Genomic DNA, 17,806 nt, shown 5'->3' with positions numbered 1-17,806 from the left:
AATGTTCAAGTTTTTAAATTCAATATAATATTTATTTTATAATACGTTCGGACGCTCCCCATTAATTTATTTTATTTCCTTTTATTGTTGTAATTTATGTATCATATTATTTTTACATAAACCCTGTATCACTTATGATTTCACTCATACTGAAGATGGCATTATGAGATGTCGAAACATATCTATTTTAAAAAAACTTGTCATGTATATTCAGACATTCTGGAATTGCGCGGTGCCGCGATTTCGCAGAATCGATCAAAATTCGCGGAATATCGCGGAATTTTAATTTTTACACGTTGTTTTCAAAATTATTCCCTGAACTTACGAATTATATGGTGTTCTAAATGAAGTCTGGAGCGAAACAACACTAGTGCGTTGCCTTTGCTAGTTGCTACGTCTGTAAAATTTTAAACAAAATGGAAGTACTTCCGTTGCGTTTCACTTCCGTTCACGATGTTTATTTAAATTAAATACGAGGAAAAAATGACGGCAGTTTTTACGAGCGAAGATCATTCAATGTAAGCTTTGCGGATGGATAAATTTGTTGTACAGAAATTGTCCCAAGTTCCTCATCCAAAGACAAAGTCACACCTTTCTGTGAATATAGATGCAAAACAACGAGCAAGTAAATATCCGTCAGGAACTTTTCACGTGGATGATGGTCTGTTGTTCTATTCAAAGTGCAATGTCGTAGTTGATCATGTAAGGAAATCCACCGTCGATGACCACCTAAAATCAAAGAGTCATGCCAAAGCAATCTCTTTTGGAAAGCAGCAGTCTGTCAAAACAGCACTGAAATTCTCTAACAATGCAAAGGCAGAGAAAATCAAGGTTTGTCAAGAATGGATATATGCATGCACTGCGGCGAATATTCCGCTATTAAAATCTGATAACGCATATCTAAGAGAGTTCTTGACCACAAGGGTAAAAAATGGTGGTGCTATTCCTGGATCCTCTCAACTGCGAGATGAGTATCTTCTTGATGAATATGTTGTAGAGAAAGAGGAATTGAAGCAAAAATTTAACGCTAAAAAAGTCGCTATATTGACTGATGAGCTGAGCGATGATGAGGGACGCTATGTAATGGATGTCTTGGCTGTTATTCTTGATTTTGATGAACTATCTCCTCATGGCAATACTTGCGCTTATTTACTAGATACACATTTTTTGACCAGCACCAACAATGTGACAGTGTCCCAGACAGTGCTCAAAGTCGTAAATGAGTTGATTGATTGATTGATTGATTAAACTTTATTAAAAAGAGGGTAACACGTGACACAACAAGTGTGAAAAATGAGTATGATATTTCGTTTGATAATGTGATCATTTCTAATTCTGATAACGTGGCATACATGAAGAAAGCATTTTCGTCCACACTTTCGGTTACTTTTCCAAATTGTGTGCACATTACTTGCCATAGTCACATTGTTAATCTCGTTGTTTCAGACTTCAAGAAAAATTTTTCTGAAATAACTGAGTTTGTTAAATGTTTCAGAAATTTGTTTTACATTCCAAGTGGTAGAAAAAGTAGGTTTCTAAACTTTTTGAAAAAAGTCTCTACTGAAGAGGAGTCTGTCTGTATGCCTCCTTACCCAACAACAAAAAGCTGGAGTGCTTGGTTAGACTCCTTGCTATATCACGCAGACCGTTTTTTGCACTATAGGAGCTTCATATCAGCAGAGCTTGAGGTCTCGGATCAACCATCCAATTCTTTGATAAGATTGGGAGAAATATACGAAGATGAGACATACTTATTGAAACTAAAAGCTCAGTTTGACTTCATTAAGATGAAAGCACCATCTTTGCTTATATATCTTGATTACTTTCAAATGAAGATTCCTCACATTACTCAGTCCTATGTAAAAATGAATCAGCTACTGGACTACTTGAGGCAAAATATTGCAGTGGATTCTAATGATCTTTCAAAATCGTTTAATGATTTGGAGATAGATCACCAGGATGATTTGAAGAAACAGTTTGTAAGTGTTTTCAAGCAAGCAGAAGCAAAACTCGAGAAGTATATTGTTAATGGAGGACAACCAGCATCAGAATTTTTGAAGGAAATCAAAGTACTTGAACCACACAACATAGTCTCTTCATCAAAGCTACACAGTTCATACACCAATATTCCTAGATTCAAAGAAAGTGTCTCCGATGAAGAATGGCATAAGTATGTTGATATATTCGGACCTGATGCTGTATCAGAAAGTCCACAAGGTAAGGTAGACCTGAAGCTGTTTTGGAAATCCCATGCAGAAGAACTTCCAGAACTTTATAAGCTTGCCTCCCACTATTGCACTGGAACATTGGGATGATACGATGTTTAAAGGACATTCAGCACATATAATTCCATTCTTGATCAGAAGAGAAGGAATTTAAATGAGCAAACTCTCAAAGCATTACATTTCCTTAACTGGAATTTGAGGGTGAAAAATTCCATTAAAGAGGAAAATGAAAGTCCTCAACAAAGACATGTCAAGAAAGTTTCTCGGCACCTTGCCACAAAATCGACAAGCCCCAATAGTTATCAAGACAAAGGTACCGCCCATAACATTGCTTCCAGTTCCGGCAATGAAAGTTTGCAGATGAAGTCAGTCAGTTCTCAAAAGAAAGATACACCCCATTCCATTGCTTCTAGTTCCAGCGGTGCAACAAAACGCATGTCTCTTAAAAACGCTCTAAAACAGAAGTCAGGTGATGAATTGAAATATTGTTATCTTTGTCAGAAAGAAGTCTCATATGGACACCAATGCAGTGAATGCAGAAGAGTTATTTGCACCTTTCCATCCTGTTGTTCCATTCAGGAAACATCAAGTAGTGTACTTCATAACTGTAAACTTTGCAATGCCGGAAGTGGTATTCAGAATAAGTCAAAACAAAAAATCAGCAACAAGAGAAAGTTGAAGAATCTCAATGTAGGTACCAGCAAAGAGAAAAGAAGTGAACATAAGAGCACTAGTATGGACAAAATAAAGGAAATTTCGTCTGGTGCAAGCAGAGATGAACAGGGCATTGGGCCAATTAAACTTTCCAATATTACAATCGCAATGTATGTTCGTGTAAGGTTTACATCATCAAGAGCTAGCGGTTCAAAGATATTCTGTGGGATTATACTGAATATAGACCAAGAACTAGAAGAAATCGAGGTTCGTTTTTAGAAGGAGGTAAAGGCTTCTGGCAACGCATTCTATTTTATTTGGCCGGAAAGCGACGACGAGTGCTGGATTAATATTGTTGATATTGTAGAAATTTTATAATGCCCTGTTACAGACAGTAGGGGACATTATCACTTTTAGAGCTTCATTTACAACTTTTGGTGCTCGTTACGGTTAAACATAGTTACGTATAAGTAATGTAAATTTTACCACATGGCACTGTTTAAAAATAGACCAGTTTTACACACTAGCAATTTGATAAAGAATAGTTTTGTTTGTTTTATTATATCCCGCAGAATTTGTTATTTTGGTCGCGGAATTTGGATTTATAGCCGCGGAACTGATTTCAAAAATTCCACGGAATTCTCGTTTTTTTCCGCGGAATTCCAGAATGCCTGTTTATTAAATGCGCATTAGCAATAGTGCTTTTACGAAATTATCCATGAATATCTTATTTCCTCTACTACCTCGACTACCATCTACTCTGCACATGATGTGTATCGATGTATAACATTACTATTATATAGTAGAAATTTATTTCTTTTTATTATTCTATAAAGATATAATAATATATCTTATATGTTTTATAAGATATATTTTGATTTGAGCTAGTTCCAAAATCTCACCAAAATCAACAAATTTATCTTTATAAAACATTTGCATACGTGTACATAACGCGGAAGTAGAATATTTTACAGAAAAACAAAATAACCGATAAATGGACATGAAGCATTAAATCACAAAATCAAAATACAATACAACAACGAAAGGTAAAGTTTAAAATCGACATACCTTTACAAAGTCAGAAAGATTTCAAGACACAACGAACTACATGATATCTGCGCGGTGTTCTAGTCGAGTTTGTGGAATTAATTTAAATGATTTACGTTCCCGGTCACGTGAGATATGTTACCCCTACCCTAGGAAAAAGGCTCCTACAATATACCGGAACAAAAACCCTTTCGTTCTACCAACAAGCAAATCACTCTGAAGATGACTACCGCTAAGGTTGTCGAAACGTCAGTCAACAACAACAAAAACAGTCCTTCTCAGGACTATACCAACCTGGACGATCTACATTTACAAACATGTTACAAACATCAAACAAATCACCCATTCGTCTTATGAGACGTGGCTAAAAGCCGGTAAAGTACGGGTACAAAACGTCGGCAGGTAGTCGTGGGAGATACATACGTTGTACTTTGGTCGTTTAACTTATGTTATTGTGTCATTGGTAATATCGATAATATTTTCTGATTTGTGATTTTCTTTCTGGTAATTTTAAAAGATGCCAAGGTACAGCAAATAACGGCCTTATAGCTGTTAGACTTTTCAACATTTATTTTCATTTTATAGATTTTTATGATAATTTTTGTAGGAGCAATAAAAGGTTTAAAGCAACTGTAGCTGTCACATATCATGATGAGGATGGCCATGTTGAGAGAGAGGAGGTGGATTTGTCAGAATTGGTTACTGAGGATCATAGAGGAAGCTGTTCTTTTAACGGTCCTGATAATTGTGGTGCATTGGAAGGCCATGAACTGGGAATGGAACAAGATAACAGTGATCTTGAAAGTGATGTTCACCATGATTGTGAAAAATCATCTTCTTATTACCAGAAAGTTGAAAGAAAACAAAAAGCATGGGAAAATTCGCTACATTCAATTATAAAGAATACATTTCAGTTTGCTGGCAAAAATTGAAGCAATCTAAAGTGTATTCATTGTGATAATGAAGCAAAATTTAGGTGCAGCAATTGTGGTCCAATGGCAAGTATTGTGAGAACTGTATGTTAAAGATGCACACAACCGTAAATATTTGTCATCATGTTGAAATATTCAAGGTAACCTTTATAAGCTAGATATTATAAAAGTGTTTACAGTTAACTCTCTCAACACTTGCAACAAAAAATGCAAAAATAAAATGAGAGTTTACATTGTGAAACATGCTACGAAGCACTAATCTAATATTTTTATGATTGCAAGAAAGGGGATTGATTACAACTAATTTCTACGAGGTTATTCATTGCTTTGTAGGATGGCATGTTTTGGCCATATAAACTCATGAACATGCTGGTGTATGATTGTTCATGCCAAACAGCTCATCACAAAAGAAGCGTTTCTGTTGTTGATGTTAAAGGTATGTTATATGTAAAATGTGCTGCAAAAGTTTCTTCATTTTAGCTGGGATGGTTCAACACAATTATAATTTTGGATCTTTTTCAATTTTTAGGCACTTTTTGTACTGTTGAGGTACACTTTTGCTCATGCTCTCCAGAGTTTGTTCAAGTTCTGCAATTTGGTCTTTGGGGTGGAACACCTACAAAACCAAGAATTGCATTTGCAATTGAGTTTTTTGAATTGATTCATTCTGTGCAGATGGAATGCCAGGCATCAATAAAAAGCATTTGTCAGTCATTTGAATAGTTTAATCTTAACCACATATTCTCTTCTTATGCAACACCAAAAATGTATCCTATCATTATAGATGCTTTTGAAGAATATAGGTAACTGCATGTAGGTCACTGATTTATTGCACTGCTGTACTACGTATGAATTGCTGGGAAAGTTGCAGTCAATTTTATAGACTAAAAATCTCATCTTAAGAGATGTATTTCATTGGAGGAAATCAAAATGCTAAAGTTTATGATGGGAAAGGATTTTTCCTCAAGTATTACTGTATTGCACTGTATTTTGTTTATGTCATTTGTTTAAGAGTACATAATTGCTTTCTTTGTGTCATTATTTTTTTCAGAATTTATAGACATTAACTAAACATGTTGAGCTGTGTTATTCCTGAGCTTGATGAAGGAAATATCTGTCCTACTTGTCCCAAAGTGAGTATATTCGTATTACTCGTTTAAAAATGACAATTTAGTAAAAAGAACATTAGCAATGCTATCTCAAACACCTTTTTGACTGCATCATTTGCATCATTGAACTCGAATACATTGCATGATTTTATCCTTCACCATTTTATTGAAGACTGATGGTGTGATCTTTGAGTCTCTTGATGCTCTATTTATTGGACGAAGGAAAAAGCTGGGCAGAGTCTTGGAAAACCTCTAATCAGACAGCTGATGTTTTATGATCAGGCACATGTTGATCAATTTGTTGCCAATTATACCACACCTACATCAAACAAGGTCAATGTAGCTTTAATATACTTTGTTATTCTAATGAAAATTCAGGCATGGAAGTTACAATCCTTTGAATATATTTGATTTTTTTACATTCTCTACCACATAGTTTTTATTTTCAATAAATTTGTGCCATGGGCTTTAGGAAATAAAGCTCTTGTATACTTTTTTGTTTGTTACATATTGATACTTATAGGAGTGTCATGGGTTTCTTGCTGGGAATGCTGTTCGATCAATGAATCGCTACAAAGCTCTTAATGAAACAGCAATCTTTGGGCGAGGCTGTCGACATGAGTTTGCTAAAAAATTCTTAAATTTGAAACATGGAGAGAGGTCTGTTTCACACATTTTTCTCTATTTTTACCTAAATGTTCTTGGTTTGAAAGAGGTGGTTAGGATGCATGCATTTGATGGTGTAAATCTATTTTTTTCAGTTGGTTTGCTACTTTCAATGCTTTGTGCAAGTGCTGAAGCTTTTTGCATACATGTGGTTGCATTATTTAAAAAAATATTCTACATATTTTATAGATTGAGCTATGCAGTTTATGTTCTCCAAGAATTAGAGAAAGATAATGTTGATAATCCTGCACTCAAAATAAACATATTGTATGATGTTGCATGTATGTTGGTGAAACACTTACAGGTAATATTCAATTGACAATAGTTGCTTTGTTACCTGTTTCCTTTGTCAATAGCTTTCCCTCAACACTTTTTTTCTTTGAAAAGGTAGTCTTTCACATGTTTTTCTTTATTTTATTTACAAAAACAACTTGGAGGATCCGATTTTTGACATTTTTCAATTTTCAATTCCAATTTTTCACTGCTATGGGCATGTTGGACGATGCGAAGTTAGTTGTTATTGTTTTTATTTTTCATACGTATTAACAGATGGTGATACCTATGCTATCATAACTAATGGTATTGTAGATAATAAAATGATAAAAATTCAATAATTGTTTACTAAATCTTTCTTGTAAAAGGTTAAATTTAGTCCCCGTCGTAAAGAAGGATTTGGCCTAACTGACGGTGAGATGTTGGAGAGATTGTGAGCTTACATTCGCAAATTTAGCAGAATGACTAAAGAAATGCGTCCAAGTCACAGAGTTGATGTACTCAGTGATGCTCTTTTGCATTATGGAAAGAAAACGAAGGTTAATATAGGTATAACTAATTTTTCTTTCTTTGTTTGAACATATACATAGCTAACATGTCATCATATTATGTAATAGCAGGTATGAATTAAATTTTGTTTTTTGAGGCAATTTGCTGATGGCAAGGATGAAGCGAGCTGTTGACGTGGAAGAAACTGCAAAATCAGATATTGAAAAGTTATGCAGGTGCTTTCCATGTGAGTATATGTTTGTATTTGCTGTGTGATTATATTTGACTCCGATTTTGGATATGAACTATTTACGACTCACATGAAAGCAGTAAATTTTCTTTTTTTCATTATCTAAAGCTCACAGCATTTCAATAGATGATATTCGTGAGTGGATGAAGGACAAATCGACTTTTTTTGGTCGTGAAGTTGAGACTGGTTAGTAATTGAGAAACAATGGCTTGTAGCTAAGGAACAGATTTGACACATAATTATTGATGCTCATTATGTGGAAATGTTTTACCTATAGAAAACTTTTTTTAACAAATATACGTAAATCTTGAACAACTTACAGAAGAAGAAGATTGGAAATGCAAGTACGTTATATACCTGGACTTGTATGCTCATCTTTACCATCGATGGAATGGTTGCACTGATCCAAGTGAACTGACTGTTCCATTTAATCAGATGAAAAAGTATGTTCGAAAAGTTCAACATGTTTCTGGAGATATTTAAGTCTTAAACAGTGTGAATTTAGAAAAATGAAGTGGGAAAATTTTGAAGCTATGAATGTACGTCGTAACATTGTGAATAATAAGTTGTAATATCAAATAAAAAATTATTTCTTGTTTTTATACGTACGTACAAGTAGAGATGTATATGTGACTTGCAGGTGCTTGTCTGACCTTGCCTTGTGTTTGTAATGATTTGGTATTTACTGTTTAGAATTGACGAGCAGTTAAAGATCGTGGAAAGAGAGAACTCAATTTCTGCAAGCTGGCAAAATACTGAGTCAGACTCATAAATGTTTCATACCACTTGCAATGTTTGTAAATTATTTTACATGTTGCCTTCTTTGTAATCTTCTCTGTATGTTTGTAAATGTTTCTGTATGTTTGTTCTGCTTTTCAGATGGTCAAGCGTTGGCATCCAGACTTTCGAAGCAAATTACTCGAGTAACAAAGGATGTCAATAAAGATATCGCAGCTTATAACGAGGCGAAACAATCACATTCTAATCATACACATACCGCATTAACATTAGATACTGTCAAAGATCTTGACAATGATTTTTGGTGTGAATATCTAGCTGCACCTACTGATGAAGATTGTTCAGTTCCATTTACTGTTAAACGGAAGGCTATAGATTTATGCCATTTGCTTGACCGATCCAAGGAAGAGCAAATCATGTTGAAGTCAGAAATGGAAAATACGTGGAGTCACTACTTTCAGCTGCACGGCAAGATTACTGACTTTTTGAATAGTTTTATTAACCATGAAAACGTACTCGATGTTGAATATGGTGAAGCAAAATTTTTACACAGGAAAATCTTTCTTATTGAAAGCATGTTGATTCTTATGTCATACATCTTTATTGCAAATATATTTTGCCTAGATGGAAACAATTCCTTTCTCTGATTTACTACGTACAACAGCTTTAGTTTCATCTTATGTCATACATCTTTATTGCAAATATATTTTGCCTAGATGGATTCTTTTCATGAATACTACCGCACAACAGTCAACTTAGAACTTTAAAATAAGCCCGTTACATATTACATAATTAACGGCCTTTTTCAAAATTTCATCTTCGGCATTCTTGTTTGATTCCTGTTTTAATTCCTGTTTTCTAGGTTACGTCATCAACAGGACTTCTAAGGTGTGAAATGATTGGTTTTTTCATCCGCCAATCATCTGCTCACAAACGTGAATTTCTTGCAGACGTTCGTATTTTGAAGTCTTTTGGTTCACCCATCATTTATTTATCATTTTCTTCATTGGTTTGATTGTTCACGGCATGCAGTAAGTTGGAAAAATAACATCGACTTGTTACTCTGTGCAACATCTTCTTTTGATCTAGTCCCCAGGCTCTTCTCTTGCAATAGCTCGTACACATTAATCTTTTTTTAGAGGTTTAATACGTCGACAGACAAATGTTAAGGATCACGATCCTGAATTTTGTCAATTATCACCAAAATGTAAAATTGATCCTCATTTTGAGTCCGCAGGACCACAGGTCAGCAAATCTGTTGTTTAAATCAACATGGAAACGTATCAAATAGAGATATTTTCTTATTTTAGTCGCGGAAGTGGATAGTAGCTCCGTTTGTCATTATATTTCATTGAAAGATTCATTCGTTTTCTTATATCTTTACAAACTGTCACTGTAACCAAGGTGACTGTTTTGCTGTCGTCATTAAACCATTCCACCAATACGACTATCCATTTCTTTATTGTTGTTGTTATTTAAAGATTGTGAAACATCCATCAAATGTTATTGAAATTCAAATGAAGAAATTTGGGTTTTCATATTTACCTGCTCAGGTTAGGTCATAAAATGTTCACATATTTCTTTATAACCGTCATTTCTTATGCATTTTTTCACTGCTTCAGTGTACACCAATAACGACTTTGTTGTGCAAAAATATTATGTTGACTGTCAATGGTTTCATTATTGAAGGACTGGGGCTTTCTTAATTATTGAAAAATAACTTTTTTCGCTGTGATCTTTGATCTGACGTGCTACATTTATTATTAATTATTCATTGTCGTAATGTACAAAATGTGACATTTTGACATGCTATTTTGACATCGTGTAGACAGTCATTCATTCATATGTTTTTATAAACGTTATTTTACAGTATGTGTTTCTTCAATGTCCAAAATATTCTCATTAGGAATGGCATCCATTTACTTTAACCTCCGTACGTGCTTATATTTGTCGCTAACATAAAGTATTCAAATGAAGAAATCTGGGTTTTCATATTTACCTGGTCAGGTTAGGTTATAAAATGTTCACATATTTCGAGCTCCCGTGGGGATTCCCCTTTGGATAAATACACTTAAATGTATATTTTATAAACGTTATTTTACAGTATGTGTTTCTTCAATGTCCAAAATATTCTCATTAGGAATGGCATCCATTTACTCTAACCTTCGTACGTGCTTATATTTGTCGCTAACATAAAGTATTTGGTCCATCGACGTATATGTACAACTATAAACTTTATTTAGAGCACAGAGCAAGGGACGTTTAGCGTTCATATTCGCACTGCTGACGACTGGACAAGTTTGTAGTTTGACTCTGAAACTTTTTTCATCATTATTAACTGATTTTATGAGAATTTCTTTTTGTGTAGTTGCTCTATCAGATACCTGCACTGGAATGGGAATGGAAACAAATAATCTTAATGATGTACCAAGGTTTACTACATTATTACTACAAGTATTGATGTTATCTTTACAATAGTTCAGAAATATTTTATGATTAGGATAGAGATGACACAACAAAAAACAATAAAATCACACTTCAAGTCAACTATTATTTTGATCGACGAAAATTGAAGTCAATGACAAAAGATAAAACGAATGAATGTTTAAAATAATTATTAAAGCGTATTATATTTGAGATATTGAAACAAATTTAATGCTAAGGGTTTCAACATTTTCAACATTTACACACATCAGCAAGTAAAAGTTGGACTACCGTTTTTTGAAGCACCCTGTATCAAGAACTTAGATCCCCAGACCGTGGGGATTCCCCTTTGGATAAATCAACTTAAATGTATATTTTATTAAATACGTGTATAATTTGCCGAAAATAAAAAAATAAGAATCAAAGGAAGATCTCAGAATTCAGCCCTTTAATAACACCATGACAACTCGTAGCGCATAGCAAGTCTACCAGTGCTATGAAAATAAATATTTTGTTGTTCAAGTACTTTTTCGTTACTCACTACACTACATATGAGATGACAACAGTAAATATGGGCCAGACACCCATAATTAGAGTAAAAGCTCCATTTTTTTGTCCACATCACTACCTAAAACATACATAAAGATGAATTACATTGTCAGAAGGTCACACATGCCAGATCTATCAAAACGCTTGTCGACAAAGGATTTTTATTGTGTTTAGTCTTTACAGAAAGGAATGGATTTGCGGCTCCATTTCAAGGAACAAGATGCTTTGTTAGCCCTGACTTTTGGGTATGTTTTCTTTCTCCTTTAGCTGACCAGCACCAGTTGTATTTTCAATTTCTGTAGGCAAAGGTTTAAATGGAGTGTTTGTTTGGTTCTTTTTGTTGTTTAATAAGAATAATCTTGACATGTACATTATTTACATGTAAATTTATAATGCTTAGTAAGTTTTCTGAAAAGCCTAAACACTGGCTTAGGTGTGTAAATAGACAAATTTCTTTTCACTGTGATAAATGGTAAAAAATAATTTGTATTTAAAAGAATTGTGTGTGGAGAGAAGGTCAATAGTTTGGTTACTTGATTCAACATTTCTTTCTATTTACAGTTGGGGATTTAAACCTTAATTGTTGTGGCAATGTTCTTTTTTCACTTACATTTAAATGTAGTGAATCGCATTTTTAACTTATATTTGATTTTCTTGGGATCAGAGATAACCACAACATTTTGTATTGTGATTTTGTGGTAAAATCATTTATGTAGCTGGCAGAATCAGTTTCAAAGCATTGTAAAGTATAAACTAAAGCAAATGTAAGACATGAATGTCATAGGAATGAAAATGACTCATTACTGTCCATATCAGTAGTAAAGACACCAGTAGAAATGACTCATTTACTGTTCTTATCAGTTGTAAAGACATTAGCAAAAAATGGCTGGTCATGTCATTCACTCCTGAATATGGATACATACTTTAAAGGAGGGTTTTGCCCTAGAAATATACTCCTAATTTAAACTTTTTGTAGTTTGTACACAATTTCTCTAATTTTCTAATAATATTTTGAAAAAAAAAATAAGAAGTTCCTTGCAAAATGAAATACTAACTGTTACACACAATGCCAGAGCTCTTCAAGATGCCCTGGGAATAAATAGCATAGCAGACTCTTTATTTTGGGTAGGAGGCACATATTCATATATTCATGTTCTGCCACATTAAGTTCATTTGAAATCCATTGTTTTCAACGGATTAAGACATGCATATATGAATTTGTCTCCTCCCCCACAAATAACAAGTATCCTGCGCCAACGCTGGGATTTTGTATTTATAGTAAATCCAGTAGTCTAAAACCTGGCAGTCGGACAGTTAAATGTGTCATTTTCACTTCTGTCAATGCTATGGCAATGATATCCTACTTTTTCTTCTTCAGGTTATTTATAACTTTTACTTTACATTGCCTTTATAGTTTGAACTATAATAAAGTATTATTGAATCAATCATTAAATATATATTTCCTCTAAAGTAAAAAAAAAACAAACATTGTCACGACAATTAAGATCTTAGTCCCCAAATCAAGTATGATTGAATCAAATAACAATAACTGTATGTCCATTTCAAACAACTACAATTCTCATAAATAGAAACTACATCTTGTAAATTATATGAATGAATAGAAATAAATATAGAAAAGACTGTATTCATACTTATATAGCAAAGCAAATCTTGTGGGCTTTTCAGAATTTCAAAAAGGGATGTTACATGATCATGGTTGCTGTAAGATCAATATTTACTCTCATTAGACAAGAAAATCACCCAACAACATTCATTTTAAGGAACTTCACAACTTCTGAATAGCTAGATATTGCAAACTAAACTCATATATATACTTTGATAGTTCCATATAAGTTTCTTAACAAAAACTGTTCCAGTAAATAAATGACAGTTGAAAACTTGAAAATACAAATGTTTGAATAATGTCAAAAATATATTTATAGCTTTTATAAATATACAACTGTTGTTATTTGAACCTTTGTTAAAAGAAATCTACAATACAACTGTTTCTAATCAGCTTTAGTATAAAGAAGACATACCTAAAATGTAAAAGAGAAATTGATTTTCTTCTTCATTGAAAATGAGCTACAAATTCATTTCCTCTTCTTATATCCCCTTGTACGTTTTCTCAAAGACAGGAGTATTTTAGCTTCTAGCAAGTAAAAGATAAATGGAAGTTCAAATGCTTCAGTTTCAATATCTATAGTTTGTTTATAACCAAATGAAGATTGTTGTATATTATTGCAAAACATGTTCAGGTCCAAATGCTTCAGTTTCAATATCTATGGTTTGTTTATATCCAAATGAGGTTTGTTGTATATTATTGCAGTACATGTTCAGGTCCAAATGCTTTTGTTTTAATTTCTTTCGCTCGTTCATAAAAATCTTTTGCTTTTTCGTACTCTCCCATATTTTTGTAAACCAAACCCAGATTGTTGTACGTTTTCGCAATATTAACATGGTCAGGTCCAAATGTTTTAGTTTGAATATCTATCGCTCTTTCATAAAAATCTTTTGCTTTTTCGTACTCTCCCAATTTACGGTAAACCAAACCCAGATTGTTGTACGTTGGCGCAATATTAACATGGTCAGGTCCAAATGCTTTCGTTTCAATTTTTATCGCTCGTTCACAAAAATCTTTTGCTTTTTCGTACTCTCCCATTTTATTGTAAACCGAACCCAGATTGTTGTACGTTGTCGCAATATTAGCATGGTCAGGTCCAAATGTTTTCGTATCAATTTCCATCGCTCGTTCATGAAAATCTTTTGCTTTTTCGTACTCTCCCATATCATCGTAAACCAAACCCAGATTGTTGTACGTTGTCGCAACATTAACATGGTCACGTCCAAATATTTTCGTTTCAATTTCCATCGCTCGTTCATAAAAATCTTTTGCTTTTTCGTATTTTTTCATATCATAGTAAACCAAACCCAGATTGCTGTACGTTGCCGCATTATTAACATGGTCAGGTCCAAATGTTTTAGTTTTAATTTCTATCGCTCGTTCATAAAAATCTTTTGCTTTTTCGTACTCTCCCATTTTACTGTAAACCAAACCCAGATTGTTGTACGTTGTCGCAATATTAACATGGTCAGGTCCAAATGATTTTGTTTCAATTTCTATCGCTAGTTCATAAAAACGTTTAGCATTTTCATATTCTCCATTCTTCCAAAGCAATGAACCCAGCTCGTTGTACGAATATGAAACATCAATATGATCAACACCTAACACTTTAGTTTGAATTTCTGTTATTTCATAAAGTACTTTAGTTGCAAGTTTATAGTTGAAAAATCTTTCTAAAACATCTACAAAATATTTGGCAAATTCCCAATTTCTTTCATCAAGTTTTTGTTTTGATGACTTTACATCGATCAACTTATTTAGGAAATGTTGAAATGATGAATTTGTTATGAATTTAATTAGATGTGGAATTATATTGATTTCATCTTCTCTGTCTTCAAAATGATTTAGTGCCCAAGCAACTTGACAGGCAAGATCAGCTGGAGACTTTTTAGAATTATTTTCGTTTTGTTTACAGCCAAAGGTCTGCGATGAATAATTTTTGATGGCTTCGTGTACAACGCTGTGCAGGCGGATGTCGTTGTTTTCCGTTTGAAGGAATAAAGAACAATGCTTTAATTGAAGACAGACATCTTCTGCAGATATTTGTGGATCAATGCTTTTAATAAATTGTATTATAACATCTTGTGGTAAGGGATCGAAAGATATTATTGAGAAAAGTTTAAAAACATGTTCCAACAAGAAGGATTCTTCGGCATTTTTTTGTACTGCTAACATAACAGTTTTCATTCCTAAGTGAGATGTGTTTATTTTTTGAAAATAGCCCTCCATGTTCTGTCGCTCTCCTTCATTCAACTTATCAAAATATTTCTCCCACGTGAATGTCGGATTTACACTGTTTACTCTACCTACGTAGGAAGCAGCATTTGCCAGGAACAACGGTTGACGATCTAATTTGTCTGATACATCCTTTAAAAATTTTTCTTCTTTGTTATGAATATCATAAAAGACAGATAGAAGTTCTCGACATTCTTCATCATTCATACCATGACTAAGTGAAATGTTTTTATTTAGATTTCCATCTGGTGGTATAGCATCTGTATTTTGCACAGTTACTACAATTTGTCCATTTTTCCAACTATGATCACCAACTTGAGGTAATAATGGATAAATTTTATGAAGTTCAACCACGTTATCTACAATAATCCACCATGTTTGCCATGATTTCAGTTGCTGTGTAAGCAAAAATTGAAAATCTTTAATTTTGTCTTCGCTGCTTTTTGCTTCTTTCTGAATATTTTCAATCAAAATTTTATCATTGTTTAATCGTTTACAAAGGTCTACATAAGTTTTCAAAAGAGAGTCGATATCTTTTCCGTCGAGTGTCATCACAAATGTCGTATTCTTTTCCCAGTCAAACGAGTTATATATTTCTTCGCAAATTTGTCTAGCTAATTGAGATTTACCACTGCCAGGATTACCAGAAATATAGTAATATGTCAGTTCATTATTGTTAGTACTGCGCAAGTTATTGAGATCTGCTGTGATTTGATTGAGTAACTCTGTACGTTTAACCACATCGTGATTTGATTTGCAAGGAAGTACTTGAAAAGAATAAAATATGTTTCGTTCACTTTTTATTTTTATAATTTCAGTGAATGAAAATCCTAGATCTTGAAATGAGTTTTGAATATCACAAACCATTGTATGAAATTTCGAATCAGAAACTTTTCCTTTATTTTCATGGATGAATTTGTTTCTTACATAACGAAGTTTGTCCACTGCAGCTCTAACTTTATCATTAATGTTTGTTCCAATTGAGTGGGTAAACAATATTGCTTTACATATTGTCGTGCAATCCCACTTACTGGTGTCACCATCTTTAAGTTTTGACAGTATTTTTTCATCGCGAAATATTTTTTTTGATCTTTCAATGTTGAACAATTTCTGACCACTAACGTTTGTATTTTCCCATTCTCCAAGAGATTGTTTGTAATGAGTGTTCCATTCTTGGATAAAAAGATCAACAAGTTTCTTTTCAACGTCTGTAAGTACTTTCTGCAGAGAGGAGTTATTAATTTCTTCTCTTGACTGCATCTAAAGGACATAAAATTATCAATTTTATCGTAAATTGGTTCTTTAATTAGAGTTTATAGACAACTAAAATTGTTGAAGATCAAAGATAGCTACGTAATGTTACAGTTTTACTTGTACGTGTAAATGAATATCGAGGATGGCAGCTGAAAACAACCCAATTGGACATTTTATTTTTCTTGCATTTAGGCATTTGGCTACATTTAGGTAGCTGCAAGTTGGAAGACTGATTGCCTTTTTCATTGCGTTTTGTGTCTCAACGTGGCGATGCGGAGTTTGGGAATGCGTTTCTTTCAACGTCCCAATAAGAAAGATATTGGATGAGAATTCTCTTTAGTTGAACTTGGCAGGGATTTCAGAACACATATACTTGCATGTATAGTGCAAGAGAAGGAAATACTTTAAATTCATATTTATTACTATTTCTGGGTATGTTTGATACATCTCCAATTAAAATATGTTTATAACTTAATGTTGTATTTGTTTGTAGGCATGAAGTGTGTCCACATGACTTTCAAATCTCGTGGGATCTCTGCGGTAGATGCTAATAGAATTAGGAAATTGAACGGGACTTACCTGAAGTTGAAGTTTTATTGGGATTCTATGAGCATCTACAGAACAGAGATTACACGCCCACCCATCATGTCACTGCCTCCCTGCATATCGTTCATATACACATTTAGGAGGTTCATGTGGCCACTATCTTTGAAATATGACCAATGTGCGCATGCGTAGTATCTTGTGTAATCTCTGCTCTGTAGATGCTAATACAATCCCAATCGAACTTCAATTGCAGGTAAGTCTCGTTCAATTTCCTAATTTTGTGTCGACATTAATGAATTTTATGTTGACATCAATTAAAATGCATCAAAGATAATTGTTTTCTGTTGATCATGCATAAGATTTTTAGCAAGAGAATCCAATAAGAAATGAAAAAAATGTTGTGCTTCTTGAAGATAGTCATGTCAGAAAAATTAAAATCATTCCGTATAATGATATACATAACTGAAATCCTGTGATGTGTCATTATTTTGACACATTTTATTGAATTTTTAGAATAATATTTGAAATGAAGTGTTGGAATGTATTGCTAGCGCTGATGCTGAAAAGTTCAGTGTTTTCCAAAGTTAAATTATCTAACATTTATTTGTAATTGTTTAAAAAACCCCATGAAAGTCAACAATTGTTAGTCATATCAAAAATGCCTTTCATCAAAAACACAGAAAGGACACAAAAATAGTGATCATGCAAATCTGTAGCAACTAATTTTGGCATAGTTATCTAACGCCAAATTTGCGAAATATAAAGATCTAGATAAAAAACTTCCAACTCTC

General features: G+C 33.4%; 3 protein-coding genes and 4 long non-coding RNA genes across 8 annotated transcripts; all 7 read left to right on the top strand.

Moving 5' to 3' along the window:
* Positions 1 to 531: 531 nt before the first annotated feature.
* LOC124457240 (CGG triplet repeat-binding protein 1-like) lies at positions 532 to 1,236 on the top strand. The gene has a single exon (XM_047007522.1). The coding sequence runs from the start codon at positions 532 to 534 to the stop codon at positions 1,234 to 1,236; it is 705 nt and encodes a 234-aa protein (XP_046863478.1).
* Positions 1,237 to 4,157: 2,921 nt separating this feature from the next.
* Positions 4,158 to 4,859, top strand: LOC124456817. Its single transcript, XM_047007156.1, has 2 exons — positions 4,158 to 4,451; positions 4,534 to 4,859. The coding sequence occupies exons 1-2, from the start codon at positions 4,444 to 4,446 to the stop codon at positions 4,856 to 4,858; spliced, it is 333 nt and encodes a 110-aa protein (XP_046863112.1). The 5' UTR covers positions 4,158 to 4,443; the 3' UTR covers position 4,859.
* Positions 4,860 to 5,018: 159 nt separating this feature from the next.
* LOC124456823 lies at positions 5,019 to 5,558 on the top strand. Its single transcript, XR_006952486.1, has 2 exons — positions 5,019 to 5,294; positions 5,388 to 5,558. It is a non-coding gene; the product is annotated as an uncharacterized LOC124456823 (long non-coding RNA).
* A 658-nt stretch (positions 5,559 to 6,216) lies between these two features.
* LOC124456816 lies at positions 6,217 to 7,433 on the top strand. Of its 2 annotated transcripts, XM_047007155.1 has the most exons (4): positions 6,217 to 6,300; positions 6,491 to 6,627; positions 6,823 to 6,937; positions 7,275 to 7,433. In XM_047007155.1, the coding sequence occupies exons 1-4, from the start codon at positions 6,235 to 6,237 to the stop codon at positions 7,341 to 7,343; spliced, it is 387 nt and encodes a 128-aa protein (XP_046863111.1). In that variant the 5' UTR covers positions 6,217 to 6,234; the 3' UTR covers positions 7,344 to 7,433. The 2 variants fall into 2 exon arrangements, 1 of the variants encoding a protein (XP_046863111.1); XR_006952480.1 differs by lacking the exons at positions 6,217 to 6,300; positions 6,491 to 6,627; positions 6,823 to 6,937 and adding an exon at positions 7,069 to 7,142 and having other exon boundaries at positions 7,275 to 7,420.
* A 39-nt stretch (positions 7,434 to 7,472) lies between these two features.
* LOC124456820 lies at positions 7,473 to 8,394 on the top strand. Its single transcript, XR_006952483.1, has 4 exons — positions 7,473 to 7,642; positions 7,754 to 7,831; positions 7,923 to 8,088; positions 8,339 to 8,394. It is a non-coding gene; the product is annotated as an uncharacterized LOC124456820 (long non-coding RNA).
* A 739-nt stretch (positions 8,395 to 9,133) lies between these two features.
* On the top strand, positions 9,134 to 10,318 carry LOC124456821. Its single transcript, XR_006952484.1, has 3 exons — positions 9,134 to 9,787; positions 9,865 to 9,936; positions 10,254 to 10,318. It is a non-coding gene; the product is annotated as an uncharacterized LOC124456821 (long non-coding RNA).
* A 30-nt stretch (positions 10,319 to 10,348) lies between these two features.
* Positions 10,349 to 10,930, top strand: LOC124456822. Its single transcript, XR_006952485.1, has 3 exons — positions 10,349 to 10,390; positions 10,488 to 10,681; positions 10,752 to 10,930. It is a non-coding gene; the product is annotated as an uncharacterized LOC124456822 (long non-coding RNA).
* The last annotated feature ends 6,876 nt before the right edge of the window (positions 10,931 to 17,806 follow it).

The sequence above is a fragment of the Xenia sp. Carnegie-2017 genome, unplaced genomic scaffold (assembly GCF_021976095.1).
Source record: "Xenia sp. Carnegie-2017 unplaced genomic scaffold, XeniaSp_v1 HiC_scaffold_6, whole genome shotgun sequence".
Lineage (NCBI taxonomy): Eukaryota > Metazoa > Cnidaria > Anthozoa > Malacalcyonacea > Xeniidae > Xenia > Xenia sp. Carnegie-2017.
Note: the sequence above shows the minus strand (reverse complement) of the source record. Positions and strands in the feature narration are given on the sequence as shown.